Genomic DNA, 13400 nt, shown 5'->3' with positions numbered 1-13400 from the left:
GCTTTTCCAACGGGGACATCACAGCCTGCAGAGACTGAAAGAGAATGCATCCCATTTAGTCGAGGAAGATGAAATTACCGGTCTTGTGCCTAAGCTCGGACAGTGGGGACGCGACTTAGGACACGGAATGCCCCTATTCGCCAAGGATGGCCTCGCGTATATGCAAGTTGGACATCAAGTGGACCTCGCTGGGTGTGTTGAGCCTCTGGAGGTTCCTTAGCGTTCGAGACCTGCTGTAGATCACCCACTCTGAACCATTCCGGCGTTGATCGACCTCTCGGAAGCGATATGGACACCGCGCCCTTTTACGACGTACATAAACCCGGCAGCACAGTCTAGCCAATAAGATCGATTGTTTAGTGTTGGTTTCCATAACTCAGCCCTTATTGTTTAAAGTTGGTAACAGTTGCGACGCTAGCCATGCTAGCTACAGGGTTAATAGTAATTGCTGCTAAAAGCAAAAATAACTACACAGCCTCGCGCAGTTCTGCAGACCTTACCGTGAAGATAGTAACGACGAGCTCTCTGTCAACGGGGCCATGTTTGATCGCCATCAAATCCGATCGCCCCACTGCCAAAGCTGACCTAGTTGTCCCGGGCTTAAACCATACGGGGTATTTCATTCGGGTTTCCTAATAGGTGAAACTGAAGGCCTGGGTGAAAGATGGAGACTCACACCGCAACCATGTATCTCCACTAATCATGTATCTTCACTATTTGACAAATACGCCCAGTGGGGTGCAAACCAATGAAAATACCATTAGATGTGTAGCCGAACAGCCTGAGGCTCTGATCGCCTTCTAGTAAGAAGAAGATCCCCATCTTCAACCGAACTAAAATTCACCGGCCGTTGTCCTAACCTAATACATGCCTGTGGGCTGAAAATTATAACCATTAGGCGTTCTTCGGGCCCATTTCTTCGGGCCCGTTTCAGGCGTTCTTCTCTTGACTGTTTGGTGATAGTTCGCTTTTGAATATTGGGGTCTGTTTAGCCCGTGGGTCTTCCTTTTTACGGGACCCTCCGACCATTACCCCCAGCTTATTTCTTTCTTATCATAAAGTCCACTCCCCTCGCTCTTTCTTCAGACTAAATCCTCCGATCCTTCCACAGTTGAAGTTTCTACGTTCACCTCATTTTGGTTGACCCGAGTCACACAGTATACTTCGTGATTTGCGCCAACATGTCTCCTCTCGGCAACCCTTATGATACACCTTTAACATCCTGCAATTCTCGACCTTTTGATCCTTCCCAGATCCTAAACCGCGATCCTCAGGAAACGGAAATGTATATAAACGCCCAAACAAAAGCGCCCTCGCGTTCTCCTTCAAATTCTAGCCGGGTTAGCAAAGCACTAAAGGGCAAGAGAGTACATATATGCGAGTACCCTGGATGTCCAAAGGTAATTAATTAATTACCCGAGAACAGGATTGACAGGCCGTGGTATTAACTTAATCCAGGTCTTTACCAGAGCCGAACATCGCAGACGGCATGAGCTCAGCCACCAATCGAGGAAACAATATACTTGCACATATCCCGGGTGCGGAAAGGCCTTCCACCGTCCTGACTACTTGACGCAGCACATATCCCGACAGTGAGTATTCGCCTCGGTGTTCTATAATATAACTAGCCAACTCATGACAATGACAGTTCGTCCTCGTCCCCTAGAGTCGGAAGATCTTGCGCGGAAAGCGACACATCATCTCGCCCTTTAAATATACAGGAGATGCAGTCGCAACCGATTCATTCGCCTCCCATGCCTTTCCAACTTGAGTCCAACAATTACTCTCGGACATGGGGAAGCATGGATTCTTCGATGACCTGTTCTCAGAACTCACCGAGTCAGCGCGACTCTCCAGTATCTGTCGATGGACACGCGTCTCCTTACTCATTCACAAATGAGAGATGCAGCTCACCAGTCTCAACCGAATCATATACCAACACCGACACTCAATATCCTGTCTCGGGTCTCCCTGTCGAGCTGGTGACTAGCATCGACCATTACCTTCGCAGCATTCTCAAGCCTGAGGCTTTCGCTTCGTCTCATCAGCAGCTGAACCCCACAATCTGGAACACGGATACAATTGATATCGATCCAATTTTGACTAAGCCAGAGAGCCCAGTGAGTGACCCAACGCTTAACTCGAACGCTTGAATCCTTGTACTGACTTTCTTCCAGCAGTTGTCACTTTATTCATGGCCTCCCGCAAATGACTTATCATACCAGAACGCCCAGATGAATCATTATCAGTCTACCGGTCGTTGAGAATTCGAAGTACGCGGTTGCCAGTTGCTACCTTTTGTTGCATTTTAGCGTGTTTTTGATATACTTTCGCTTTCCTTTATTGCGCTCTTCTAACCATCGACGAGCAATGATGTTTTGACTTTCGGGATGTTTTTGGGACCTTCGTTTTCCTGCTACTATGATACCACGGCAAAAATTGTTTCAAGCCGATACAACGAGTGCTTCGAACGTCTATACAAACATGTCGTCTACTATGACCATTATATTGCATGTGTTTCCTTATCATCTTCCTACTCTACGATACCCAAGAATCTAGACCACCTTTTAACAGCCAGTCCGCAGTAACATTGTAGTTCACACCTCGGTAATTTTGTCAAACGAGTGAAATAAATGAAGTGCCTGGAATAAGTTTTCAGCATAGTCAAATCTGCAAGGCTTGGAGTCTTGCACGGGGAACCGAGAGATAAATGCAATCAAGACCTACGGACATTGGCTTGCGACAACGGCTGCGGACCGCACAATCTCATCACTTGATGGCTGTTGGTTGCCTTCATTCCTGAAGCGCCGAGCTTCATATTCCTTGCGCATTTCCGCTGTTGGTTCCCCGACAGGCATGGACCCGTCTGTTGTATCCAACAGCGTCTCCAATATTCACCACAGCCAAGCTGGTATCTTGGTTAAATTGATGGATCATCGACTCCTTGTGGCCCGACTATTTGGTATCATGTCAGGGGCTCGGTGGCTGTACGTACAGTAGTGCAGCATCTGAGACCTGGTGTCTCAGGTTTCCGTACTTAGGTTTCTTCAAATCCTCACGGGGATGATCAGATCAATGGCAGGCAAGAGACAAGGTAGGGTGTATTTAAGCATCTCTGTCGATCGATTTAACATGCTGACGCTCGGGAACCTAAAATTTAAGCTTGTACCTTAAATTTTCACATCTCGGTCAACGTCCGAGATGTGGTTGCCGATCCTCATCTGGGCATACATCATGGCTCCATGCACTGACACTGCTCGAACTTTTGACCATTCAGGTGTTCTATCTCATCCAGTATAGCTACAAGCAAAATAAACATAATAATGTGCTCTCTTTTATGTTCTGGTATGTCTCTCATTATGTTGCCGCAGGCACCAGTGCCCTATTTAAGATGTCATACAACAAGGGGTCATAACTGTGTTACAGTGCCACTGATGAAGCATTGGATACTCTCTGCACAAAAGCTCTCATTTCTGCTCCTCAAATGTTATCTTCAAACCAGGGAATACCATCCGGTCCCTGATGAATTATCTCCGACATATGATTTACACATCCCGCCCACGCAAGACTTTCGAGTCTGTTTAGATGACAACGCATGTATCCCCGATAAGATCGCTTTCCGCGCCTAGGCTTCGTGTCTAACTCAAATACAGGGTCGACTACTGTCACCCAGGCACCATTCTTTTCAATTCCATCGGGTTGTAACAATTCACAAAACTCCGCAGGCTGAGGGTGGCGGATAAACGACTGTAGGGCCTCCTCATCGATAACTAGGCACCAGCGAAATCGAGTACCAAAAGCACCCGGGTCACTAGTGACGAACGCTTTGAATTGCTCCCGAACTTGATCAATGCTAGCGCCCTCAAGATTGGCCTTGTCCTTAAACACTAGGCTGCGATATCCATCGCGTAAGAGCCGATGTGCTTGCTTATCTTGCCTCCGTCCGTGTTGTAACGCCCAATCGAGGGTGGCAAAGATATTTGCTCGGATTGCGTCTGCAGCAGCCTCCCACTGGATGTCGGATTCCGGGGTATACACAGTGCGATATATGGTATATCCCCATGGCCAGCGGTTGAACTCCTCTCTCAAAAGCTGAGTGGCTTCGCAACTAGCAAGTCTAAACCAACTCTGAATCTTAAAGAGACGTTGTCTATTCATGTGTTCAAGATCAGTTTCATGGGCAGGGAAGTCTCCGGACTGGGACTGCCATGGCGTATCCCAATCCTCGTGGTGAAACTTCCATGAGAACGAAGTAGCCCTGAGCTCCATTGATGGCGGCGGAATTGTTAAAGAAAAGGAGATTCGGATATTTGAGCCCCGATAATAAAGGGGCATGAGCCCGTTATGTACAATACAAGCCTCTTATCTTGGCGCCAAGGAGCTGGCCGATGTAGCACCACCTTGCAATCTCATGAAGACGTCCCTCGCAAATTTCGTGTAGAGGTATATATGGAAGAGCGGCAGAGACTAGAGAGCCAACAATCTAAAAACAGAATAGTCGGCACTCCATGTGACTTCGCAATCCAGCAGTTTCCTAGGAGCTTAGGGGCTATGTCAAAGCTGCGGTCCTCAAAAAAAAAAGGCGCTTGCTAGGCTGAAAAACCAATATAGCTACCTATGTATTATCGAAAATTCTTTCTCTATATAATATATCGCCGCGAATAACGTCGGTCCAAATGGTTCCAAATTATATACAGCCCCGCTCGCCCTCACGAGGAACTGTAGCTCATCGTCATTTTTATTTTACAAACCACTTTCCATGACAGGTCCGTTATAGACTTTTCGCGCACGGACAAAGTAGTACACAAGGCTGAGGATAATAGTTCCTACAGTTCCAACCACACTGAAGTTCATAGTCTGAACAGTCACCACCCAGCTTGTTGGCCAGAAGGTAAAGAAGACAGCGATGGTCATGTAGATCAAAGCCCACACATTGACCAGGATACCCCAAATACCGGGCAGATGGAACGGACCCCAGACGAGCTTTGCGCCTGCGGTGTTGACGACAGCTGAGTCACTGCTGCGGTTGGAGCTGATACCGCCAGTACAACGGCGCCAGAGAAGAAGACTGCCGACGACCATATAGGATAAGTAAAGACCGGAGATGGACATCGAGCAGAGATCGTTGAATGCCACTGGGGAACCGATATTAATAAGAGCCAGCAGACAAGCGACCACGGATGTGAGAAGAACGGAGTACAAGGGCACGGCTGATTTCTCGGTGACCTGCCAAATGTTAGCTTGGTGTGCACTGGGGTAGGAGAAGATTTGGATTGGGATGAGTACATACCTTACTCCACACTCTCCAACCGGGAATACCCCGGTCACGAGCGAAAGACCAGAATTGCCGGGATGTGGATGCTAGCATGCCAACTGAGGTGGTCGCACCCATGGTGGTCACAATGGAGGCCATTACGGCAGTACCAGCTACGGAGCCTGTTGCCTGTTGGAAAATAGCCATGAAGGGGTATCCCGTGGTTGATTTGAGAGCTGATTCAATATCACCTATGCAGAAGAGCATGGCAAGCAACATGCCGAATCCCATAGATCCATTGATCAGGACACTGAGCATGATCGAGCGTGGCACTGCCACTGAGGCGTTCGTAATTTCTTCGGACATCTGGAGACATGATCAAGTTAGTCCGGCTGCTACTTTTGTCTATAAGAAAAGAAGGAACTCACATGAACAGCTGCATCACCACCGGCAAATGCAAAGATGCAACCGACCGTTCCAACAAAGAAGGAAAGTCCCTGAGATGGGAAACCTCCAAGGTTGAGGAAGTCAGTGAAGACTTCCTTGGCTGTGCCATGGTCGGCCATATAGGTCAAGGGAATGAGAATCGCGAAGAAACCCAGAATGTGAAGGACCAGAATCATGCCCTCAAATCGGGGAAGGACCTTTCCTCCGACACTGTTGATGCCGACAGAAAAGACAACGACAGCCCAGTATAGTAGAGTTCCATGCCAATTCTTAGGATTGTAGCCACTGTTTGTCAATGTGATCAAGCCTTGGATCAAGGTACCGACCAGGTAGCACGAGGTTGCGAATGTTGCCTGCCATCCGATAACTGTGAGCCAGCCTGTAATTCATGTTAGAATCCAGTATCGATCATGCTCTTGCGCTCGTCAACCCACCTGTCAAATAACTAAGTAGTTTCATCATAGATGGCGGTGCTAACATTGAACACCAATGGTACTGGCCTCCAGACGTTGGTGCCCTATGGAGAGTTAGTCTCCGATTCCTGTGTGAAAAAGGAAGCGGTTGGCACATACATTGATACCAACTCGGAAAGAATCACAAATGTCGCTGCGACACCTGCCCACACGAAGAGAAATCCATATACTGCACCAGCCGGGCCACCACTGTAAATACCGTCAGTATATTTGCGCTATCGATGGTCGCGATCAGTCCTTACTTCTGGTATGCTTGCAAGAAAAGACTATGGAGTATATATTAGCCCACGTCAAAGATATAGACATATCTTACGAGTCAAGATCACTCACACGACAATTCCTTCCCAAGTAATCAGAATCGTACAACTGAATCCAAGCATGGACATCAATCCAAAGTTGCGCTGTTTCAGTTAGTCCAGATCGCAATGCACGTCCTCAAAGAAATCCCACCTTCAAAACAGGACGTTTTCCCATCCGTGCCAGATTGGCATCATCCAGCTCCTTGCTGGTCGGAGGGCCGATCTCCTGCATACCAGAGGTCGACATTTGCTTCGAGTACTGAGACGGCATCCTTAGTTCGAAGGTGCCAGAGGAAAAGCAAAGACAAGTCACAAGTTCAGGTCTCTAAATGCAGAGAAAAATATTTATAAACCTGCAACATGCCTGCATGTGGTGGGTACCATCTTCACGCGCTTCTACACGGTCAGGGGGGCCATGAAGAAGGCTAGCAAGGGCAAAATACTACTAAATTGATTTGTTTCACAGTGTACTGAGCCGATGCAACATAGTTCTCGTAGGGATGACCAGATGTGGAACGCCCAGAAACAATTGCATAAAGTGTTTGCCCATAGGCCAATTATGCTATGGAGCTCGGAGGCAACTGTGAGTTTCGGCCCCGAAAGTCTAAGCGGACGACGCTAAATATGCACGCTAGATCCTTCCTCGCTGCTAGCGCGACCGGACAAGATGAGATCCTTGTCTCACTGTTGCAGTACCTTCGCCCCGCGTATTCTAGAATTCTAAATTGGCTTGTGATATTATGCTTTTTGGGAATTTCTTTACCAATAACTATGTATAGTGGGACGGTCTGGCCTCCGTTTCACGACCCATAGTTCATACTAAAAATTAGTCCGCGACTCTCGCCTTTTTAGTTCATTGCTGTAGCCCCTCTGTCACAGTCCAGGTCCGGGTCTCCACGATAATGTTAGACAGGCTCGACTGGCTTTCGGCGTCGTCGTCCGGTGCCGAGGTGACTAAAGTGTGGTGGGTTCCTTCGCGTGGTATGGAGACCAGTTCATGGGTCTCGCTTCGAGTGTCTTGGATCCGGCGGCTGCCTTTGAATGTAGTCATGCCGTAGGTCTTGTGCTTGCTACCATAGCCATTGGAGCTCGACATTTCAAGACTCATCCCCGATGACCGTAGATTGTCCAGGAAAGGCTTGAACTGTGGGGAGCACGCCGTCACAATACTCAATGCTTGGGCCATTTGTGTAGAGATGGCGACTGTCCAGGTATCGAACGATGGATCTTTCGACGAAAATGACTTGCTGGCGTAGACAAGTTGGCAAATAATCGCGACAATGACACTGTACAAGTAGCCACACTGTCAGTGATGCTCACCAAAGAAAAGAATATTGATCACATACACAATTCGAAGAAAAAACACACTAAAAAGACCAGCCTTTCTGCGGAAGTCTGTCTGGATGCGAGTGATGACCAGTAAGGCTTGAGCAATGATTCCAGCTTCTGATAAAATGTTTGTAATACCTAGATAGTTCCACCACGCGGTCTGTCATCTTTAGCGATTTCCGTGAGGACCAGAGAGTGACCACATACCCGATCAAAGCAACTCCCATTTATATAGTCCCAAGTCCGCGGTAGGTGACACTGAAACGAAGCCGTAATAATGCCAGTTATGGCCCAGAGTCCAATCAAAATTCCCAGCACAAGAGCAAAGCGACGGTCCAAGGACGCCGGCGTCAGGTTGCGAATAAATACCAACAGCGACAGTTTGGAACAACAAATGCTGGCAATGAACAGGATGATCGCGGCGAACTCAGACTAAGCCCATTTGTCACATTAGCATCTCTATGGAAGAAGCCACAGAAGGTCTCATACCTTCATCATGTTGTCCACGTTAGTCTCAGCTAGCATTTTGTAGTGCTGACCGAGGCCATTCGCAGTCGCCATAGACACTGCTATAGACTCGGCAATACAAAAGACGATCGATGATCCGGCAAATCCATCATCGAAGGTAAACTTGCGAAAGAAGAAATACTTTGTCCCCAGCCGGGTCAAGACACTCAGTATAGCCGTCACCAGCATAAACCAGGTCAAGACATTGACTGCCGGTGTCCAGGTATTCTTCAATTCGGGATGCATGACGCTTGTGGGAGGAGCAGGGTAACCAGAGACGCTGTGCGCTGTTATCGCATATTGTATGGAGCTCTGAACATCCTTCGAACTGGAGTTCGGAGGCACTCTCACAGAGTTCAATTATTCTGGTTCGCAGGAATAAACGCCATGTTCCAGCGGCTTATTGGCTTCTCAAGCCAAGGTGTCGCATCACAAATCACGAGCGATGCAACCCTAGAACCCACAGGGGCTAAGAAAGTTAGACCGGGATATGATTGTTTGGGCTTTAGTGACTATCCACATTTCGACCAATGTGTTCGTAGATTGAGGTTGTGAGATGGGGCCACGCGCATGTGCGATTTTTTGAGGGGGGCCATCTAATCCCTGCACGATCGTGAGAAGGCTCTGAATCCTTTCTCCCCAATTGACGATCAAAGACCCTTCTCACAATTCTCGTCGATTTATCTGGTCGTGCCCCTTGTCATTATTCTTCGCGTGATTATTCCTGGTGTTTGTAGCTTGGGATAACTGCATTGTTTTTTGAGGCGACTTCGAGTCTTAGCCAATTCCAGACTATAATAGGGGCAATTTCTTTTAATTTACTGGAGTCAATATTTTTCGCCATGCAGATAATTTTGTAACGTTAAACCCTATACGTTTTACCTAATTCAGAGCTTAACCGGAGAAGCATCTAATTGTAACAAAAGATTTTGTAAAAACATATTTTTAGATTTTATTAGTGTTATTATTTTCCTAATGCATGTTTATGTAACTTAATTCGGTTTAATACTTATGCTGCCATCCTACCAGTCTCGGTTGCTTGTTTTGCTTGCCTGGATGCCTAGAATCCTTCACCTACAATAATCTTTTTAGGCGACGTTCAAGGGACGCACCCTTTATGAAAGATAAATCTTCCCTCTATTTGTTAGTTGTCTTAGGGAAAGCGTAGAATTTATATTACTTATATGGCGCTTTAGACAAGACAGCCTTAACACATACCTGAAAAACGGCGCACTGTTGACGGTACGATTGCCGCAACTGTATAAGTTATGGGCAATACCAGTGTACATACCTTGTACTCTAGACCCTGATACTATCTTATTACGCCTTTTTAAGTCGATTAGGCAAGTGAAGGGGAGGTCCATTTAGCAATTCCCTTCTTTTTCTGTTTTACTAGGAAATTATTCCACTGATTCTGTGAATTCACTATCGGTGTGGTTGGTTCTCGAGGAAAACAACCCTAATGGCCTCTGTTCAACGGAAATTACCCTCAAGTCCTCCATGGCTATGTTCACAAAGTACCGTAATCCCCTTCCGGTCAGATCATGTGCTAATCCAGAGCCCTAGTTTCCTCCTTGGCCTTCCCTTTTTTTGTGTTTTCCGTTTTCTTGTATTCATTCCTCAAATCACATATCCCATGTCCATAGAATGTTCCCAATCGCTCAATTGCTAGACCAGGACAGGCTTTCCTCGTAGAAAATCAGTCAATCATCAGTGGGCTCATCTTTGACAATGGACACTTCAGCTTCAAAGTACCCGTCGGCCGGGGTAACGGTCTTGCAGCGCTTGGGAGCACGGGTGGTCAGAAGTGTCTCAGCAGAGTCGTCTTTGGCTTCGGCCTCATCGGTGTTCTCGGCCTGGGGGACTTCAGGAGCCTTCCTGGCGGCCTTGCGACTTGCAGGTGCACGACTCTTGGTCTTGGTGGGGGAAACGGATGAACCCGGTCTTTCCTCACCGAGAATTTTCTCGAGACGACGTTTGGCGCGCCAATAGTTGCTACCAGCAGAGCCGGGCTTCATGTCGGCAAGGCGGGCGAGCTTCTCGGTGTCCAGCTGTGAAGAATATAATGTGAGTAGATGTCAGACGAAATATATTCTGAAACTTACCTTGGTGCCATTGAAGCAGATGCTTGCGTAGAGAATGAGACGGGTATCAGCAGCACTCAGCTCAGTGAACCGGTCCTTCATGGGGGACTTCAAAGGACTCGACATTGTGTCGGGTTGTTGTTGGATTGTTCGTGAAAGGATGACGTCTGGTGTGTAATTCGGACTGACCAACGTGTTTGGTTGTTTGTGGGCGTAAATTAAGTGAGATGAAAACAATGAGATAAAGTCGAATTTGCGAGTTGTCAAACTGTCAAACGTGAAATGAAACTCAATCGAGTTGCGTACTGTACGTTACGCTGTGCGTTGAGTGAATGTAAGTATTTTCATCGCCTCTAAGAAGTATTTATAAGCAGTCAGCATATGATCAGCTTTTAGGTCAACAAGAATATCCTTTCTTTGTCTACTTATTCGTTAGTGATCTATGACTTGACGTATATTTGTATTACTTGCCTTGTTAGGAGATATATAGATCGGGAAAGAGATAATCAAAACCCCTTGATATTAGGGACAAGACATCCAGCCTCTAAGTAAGCAGACATATTATGAATACATAGTAGTTATCAATCGTAACTCTGCTTTCTTTTTCTTTTCTTTTTCTTTTTCTTAATACTACTGGTAACCCTTGCTATAAAGTCTATGTATAACTATCAGGCGCCACCCGTTGAGGTTACTTTACTATAATATTTCAAAAACGCGCTCGAAAATTACCAAAGAAATAATCTAAAAAGAGGTTGGAAGTCGGCCATTACCAAGCACTCGTCCTACACGTCTGGGAGGTGGATACTGGGTCATTTCTTACCGAGTTGCTTTCTAGGGGAGGACATGCATGTATTTATCGTATCATGTACGTAAATCCTTAGCTTAGTACGTCCGTGTACCCAAAGGGAGGTCAGGGACACAGGATTCGCTTGCATCCCGCGGACGTTACATAAAACGACAACAAGAAGTCGGCCATTATGAGGTAAGACTATCTTAGGAAAAAGTATCTGAAAATTGTATTGAATGGAAGGGATGCTTCTATCGTGATTGAAGGCACGTTTATGCCCTTGGCTCTCCTTCCCAAGCGTCAACTATCTTGATTGATAGAACGAACAGCCAACATTTGCGCATCTTGGCAGCTCAGCAGATAGCACCTATATAGACTCTCCATATAAGCTTGAAACCGAAAAGCAAAGATGTTTTCACACTTCTATATCTATCCAAGGAACCGACGCCGACCATACGGCCCCTCTATACTAACGTTATATCATATCAAACGTAAAGCGACAAATAATCAACCATTAGCGCTTGAACGGCAGATCATTATTCAAGCAAGCATCGGTCTTCTCGAAGTACCAGTGGTGAGCATGGAAGTCCGAGATCAACGGCACACCAGTTCCAGAGTTTCCGTCCAAGCTGAGTACACCTTCAACGACATCAATATCAGAGGCGGTAACAGTTGTGTTATCAGCAGACGTGATCCAGTATTCAGGGCTGACATGGGCGTAACCCATAGCAATCAAAGGCAGCTTGGGAACAGGGTCATCCTGGTGGGTGAAGCGGTAGTTGTTGTTTTGCGCAGTGATGAATTTCGCCAGGGTCGGGTTGGCCACACGGGGCGAAGCAAAGGCGTACAGTTTGGCTGACTCGTGACCCTTAGTACGGAGATCGGCGGCCGCAAGAGTTGCAACGGCTGCACCGAGGCTGTGGCCCACGATTACCAGTTCATAGTCTGGGTTCTGGGACAGGGCATCTTCGAGCTGCGCGTTGACGTCGTCGCGGACATTCGTCCAGGAGCTCCAGAAGCCCAGTTCGGCGAAACAGCCGTCGCAGAGGTCGGGGTCAATGTAGGGGAAAGAGGCATCAGCGAACCAGTTGCGAACTGAGTAGGAGCCGCGAAAGGCGAGGACAATTGCCTTGTTTGTGGTATCTACTGCAATGTAGCCAGCTGTATCGGTGGCTGTGGAGCTGGTGGTATGGGCGTTAGCATTGAAACTATGCATGTAGGTGGGATTTGCATACTTGGAAAAGTCATAGATGATTGTAGCACCGGCTTCCTCAACATCGGGGCAGTTTCCTGTCGTACAGCTGACCTTGGTGCCGACTTGAGCAGTATAATCAGCTTGGCAGTATGATGCCGCAGCATACTGAACCCAGAACTTGAACTGGCTCAGATTATCAGAGGGGACATCTGCTCATGTGTGAGGAATGTGATCATCACGCATAATGCAGGAGATTGATGTGACATACCACGAATCTGCACAACACTCGGGAGGGCATCACCCAATGCAGCCACGGCGGACAGGATAGTCAAGAAAGAGAAACGCATGGTGAATAGAGGCAATGCCGGTACCTGAATGAACGGGACTGCAAAGCAACATCGCCCTAGGGAATGGTCCGCCTTATGTTCTCTTTAGTTTTGCGCAACCGGCGGATCGGCACAGTTCCTGCATGGGATCTACCCCGATTCCACGGACCACAAGTCCCGTCTGGAACGAAAAAGCGTGGAGGATATACGCCATTCGACCTCACGGGTGATGATCCTCGGATTTCGGAGCTGTTCCTCGTACCGAGCAACGCGCACATGATTAAGGTGCCAGCGATACCGGTGTAGACTGTTTAGGAACCGATTGATAAACCGTGGACGTCAGTTCAGCTGAACCTCGGTATCCCGGAGATTATTCCAAAACCAGCCCATGATTCACAGTGTGCAGATCGCAGGCTTGATTTAGCCAGCGGAATACGCCGATGAGGAACCGTTTGATCCACTCGATCGAGCTTGGCGATCGAAAAACGGTGGCCATCGGTGGGGTGGGTCGGTTTTTTTACTCATTTCGGGTGAAAGCTCCGTTGGTATATGTAAGAGCAAATGAGACATCAGTGAAGATCGTGGGCTTCTTGCATGTGCTTTTGCAGTTGTATACATTTGAGAGAGGAAGTTGATATTGAGGGTTAAGCTCTACTAATCTCGGGAGCTACTCGGCCCGGAATCTTGGGACTATGCTTG

At 47.4% G+C, this 13400-nt stretch overlaps 6 protein-coding genes across 6 annotated transcripts; 1 reads left to right on the top strand and 5 right to left on the bottom strand.

Annotated features, from left to right (window-relative positions):
- Positions 1-1754: 1754 nt before the first annotated feature.
- PENARI_c001G06948 (uncharacterized protein) lies at positions 1755-2264 on the top strand (the record flags this gene model as incomplete). Its single annotated transcript, XM_022626677.1, has 2 exons — positions 1755-2120; positions 2178-2264. The coding sequence occupies 2 exons, from the start codon at positions 1755-1757 to the stop codon at positions 2262-2264; spliced, it is 453 nt and encodes a 150-aa protein (XP_022493776.1).
- A 1216-nt stretch (positions 2265-3480) lies between these two features.
- PENARI_c001G07065 (uncharacterized protein) lies at positions 3481-4269 on the bottom strand (the record flags this gene model as incomplete). The annotated part of the gene is made up of 1 exon (XM_022626685.1): positions 3481-4269. The coding sequence occupies one exon, from the start codon at positions 4267-4269 to the stop codon at positions 3481-3483; it is 789 nt and encodes a 262-aa protein (XP_022493359.1).
- Positions 4270-4743: 474 nt separating this feature from the next.
- Positions 4744-6744, bottom strand: PENARI_c001G12384 (putative GABA permease; the record flags this gene model as incomplete). The annotated part of the gene is made up of 8 exons (XM_022627110.1): positions 4744-5226; positions 5291-5620; positions 5683-6080; positions 6136-6218; positions 6274-6363; positions 6417-6440; positions 6505-6575; positions 6625-6744. The coding sequence occupies 8 exons, from the start codon at positions 6742-6744 to the stop codon at positions 4744-4746; spliced, it is 1599 nt and encodes a 532-aa protein (XP_022493715.1).
- Positions 6745-7326: 582 nt separating this feature from the next.
- On the bottom strand, positions 7327-8555 carry PENARI_c001G05670 (uncharacterized protein; the record flags this gene model as incomplete). Its single annotated transcript, XM_022626578.1, has 4 exons — positions 7327-7759; positions 7820-7962; positions 8010-8234; positions 8292-8555. The coding sequence occupies 4 exons, from the start codon at positions 8553-8555 to the stop codon at positions 7327-7329; spliced, it is 1065 nt and encodes a 354-aa protein (XP_022493696.1).
- A 1457-nt stretch (positions 8556-10012) lies between these two features.
- Positions 10013-10519, bottom strand: PENARI_c001G03260 (uncharacterized protein; the record flags this gene model as incomplete). The annotated part of the gene is made up of 2 exons (XM_022626369.1): positions 10013-10360; positions 10415-10519. 2 exons carry the CDS (start codon positions 10517-10519, stop codon positions 10013-10015), a joined length of 453 nt encoding a protein of 150 aa, XP_022493740.1.
- A 1175-nt stretch (positions 10520-11694) lies between these two features.
- On the bottom strand, positions 11695-12722 carry PENARI_c001G08940 (lipase family protein; the record flags this gene model as incomplete). The annotated part of the gene is made up of 3 exons (XM_022626832.1): positions 11695-12361; positions 12416-12584; positions 12644-12722. The coding sequence occupies 3 exons, from the start codon at positions 12720-12722 to the stop codon at positions 11695-11697; spliced, it is 915 nt and encodes a 304-aa protein (XP_022493127.1).
- Positions 12723-13400: the final 678 nt, after the last annotated feature.

This window comes from Penicillium arizonense (assembly GCF_001773325.1).
Source record: "Penicillium arizonense strain CBS 141311 chromosome Unknown PENARI_contig001, whole genome shotgun sequence".
NCBI lineage: Eukaryota > Fungi > Ascomycota > Eurotiomycetes > Eurotiales > Aspergillaceae > Penicillium > Penicillium arizonense.
Note: the sequence above shows the minus strand (reverse complement) of the source record. Positions and strands in the feature narration are given on the sequence as shown.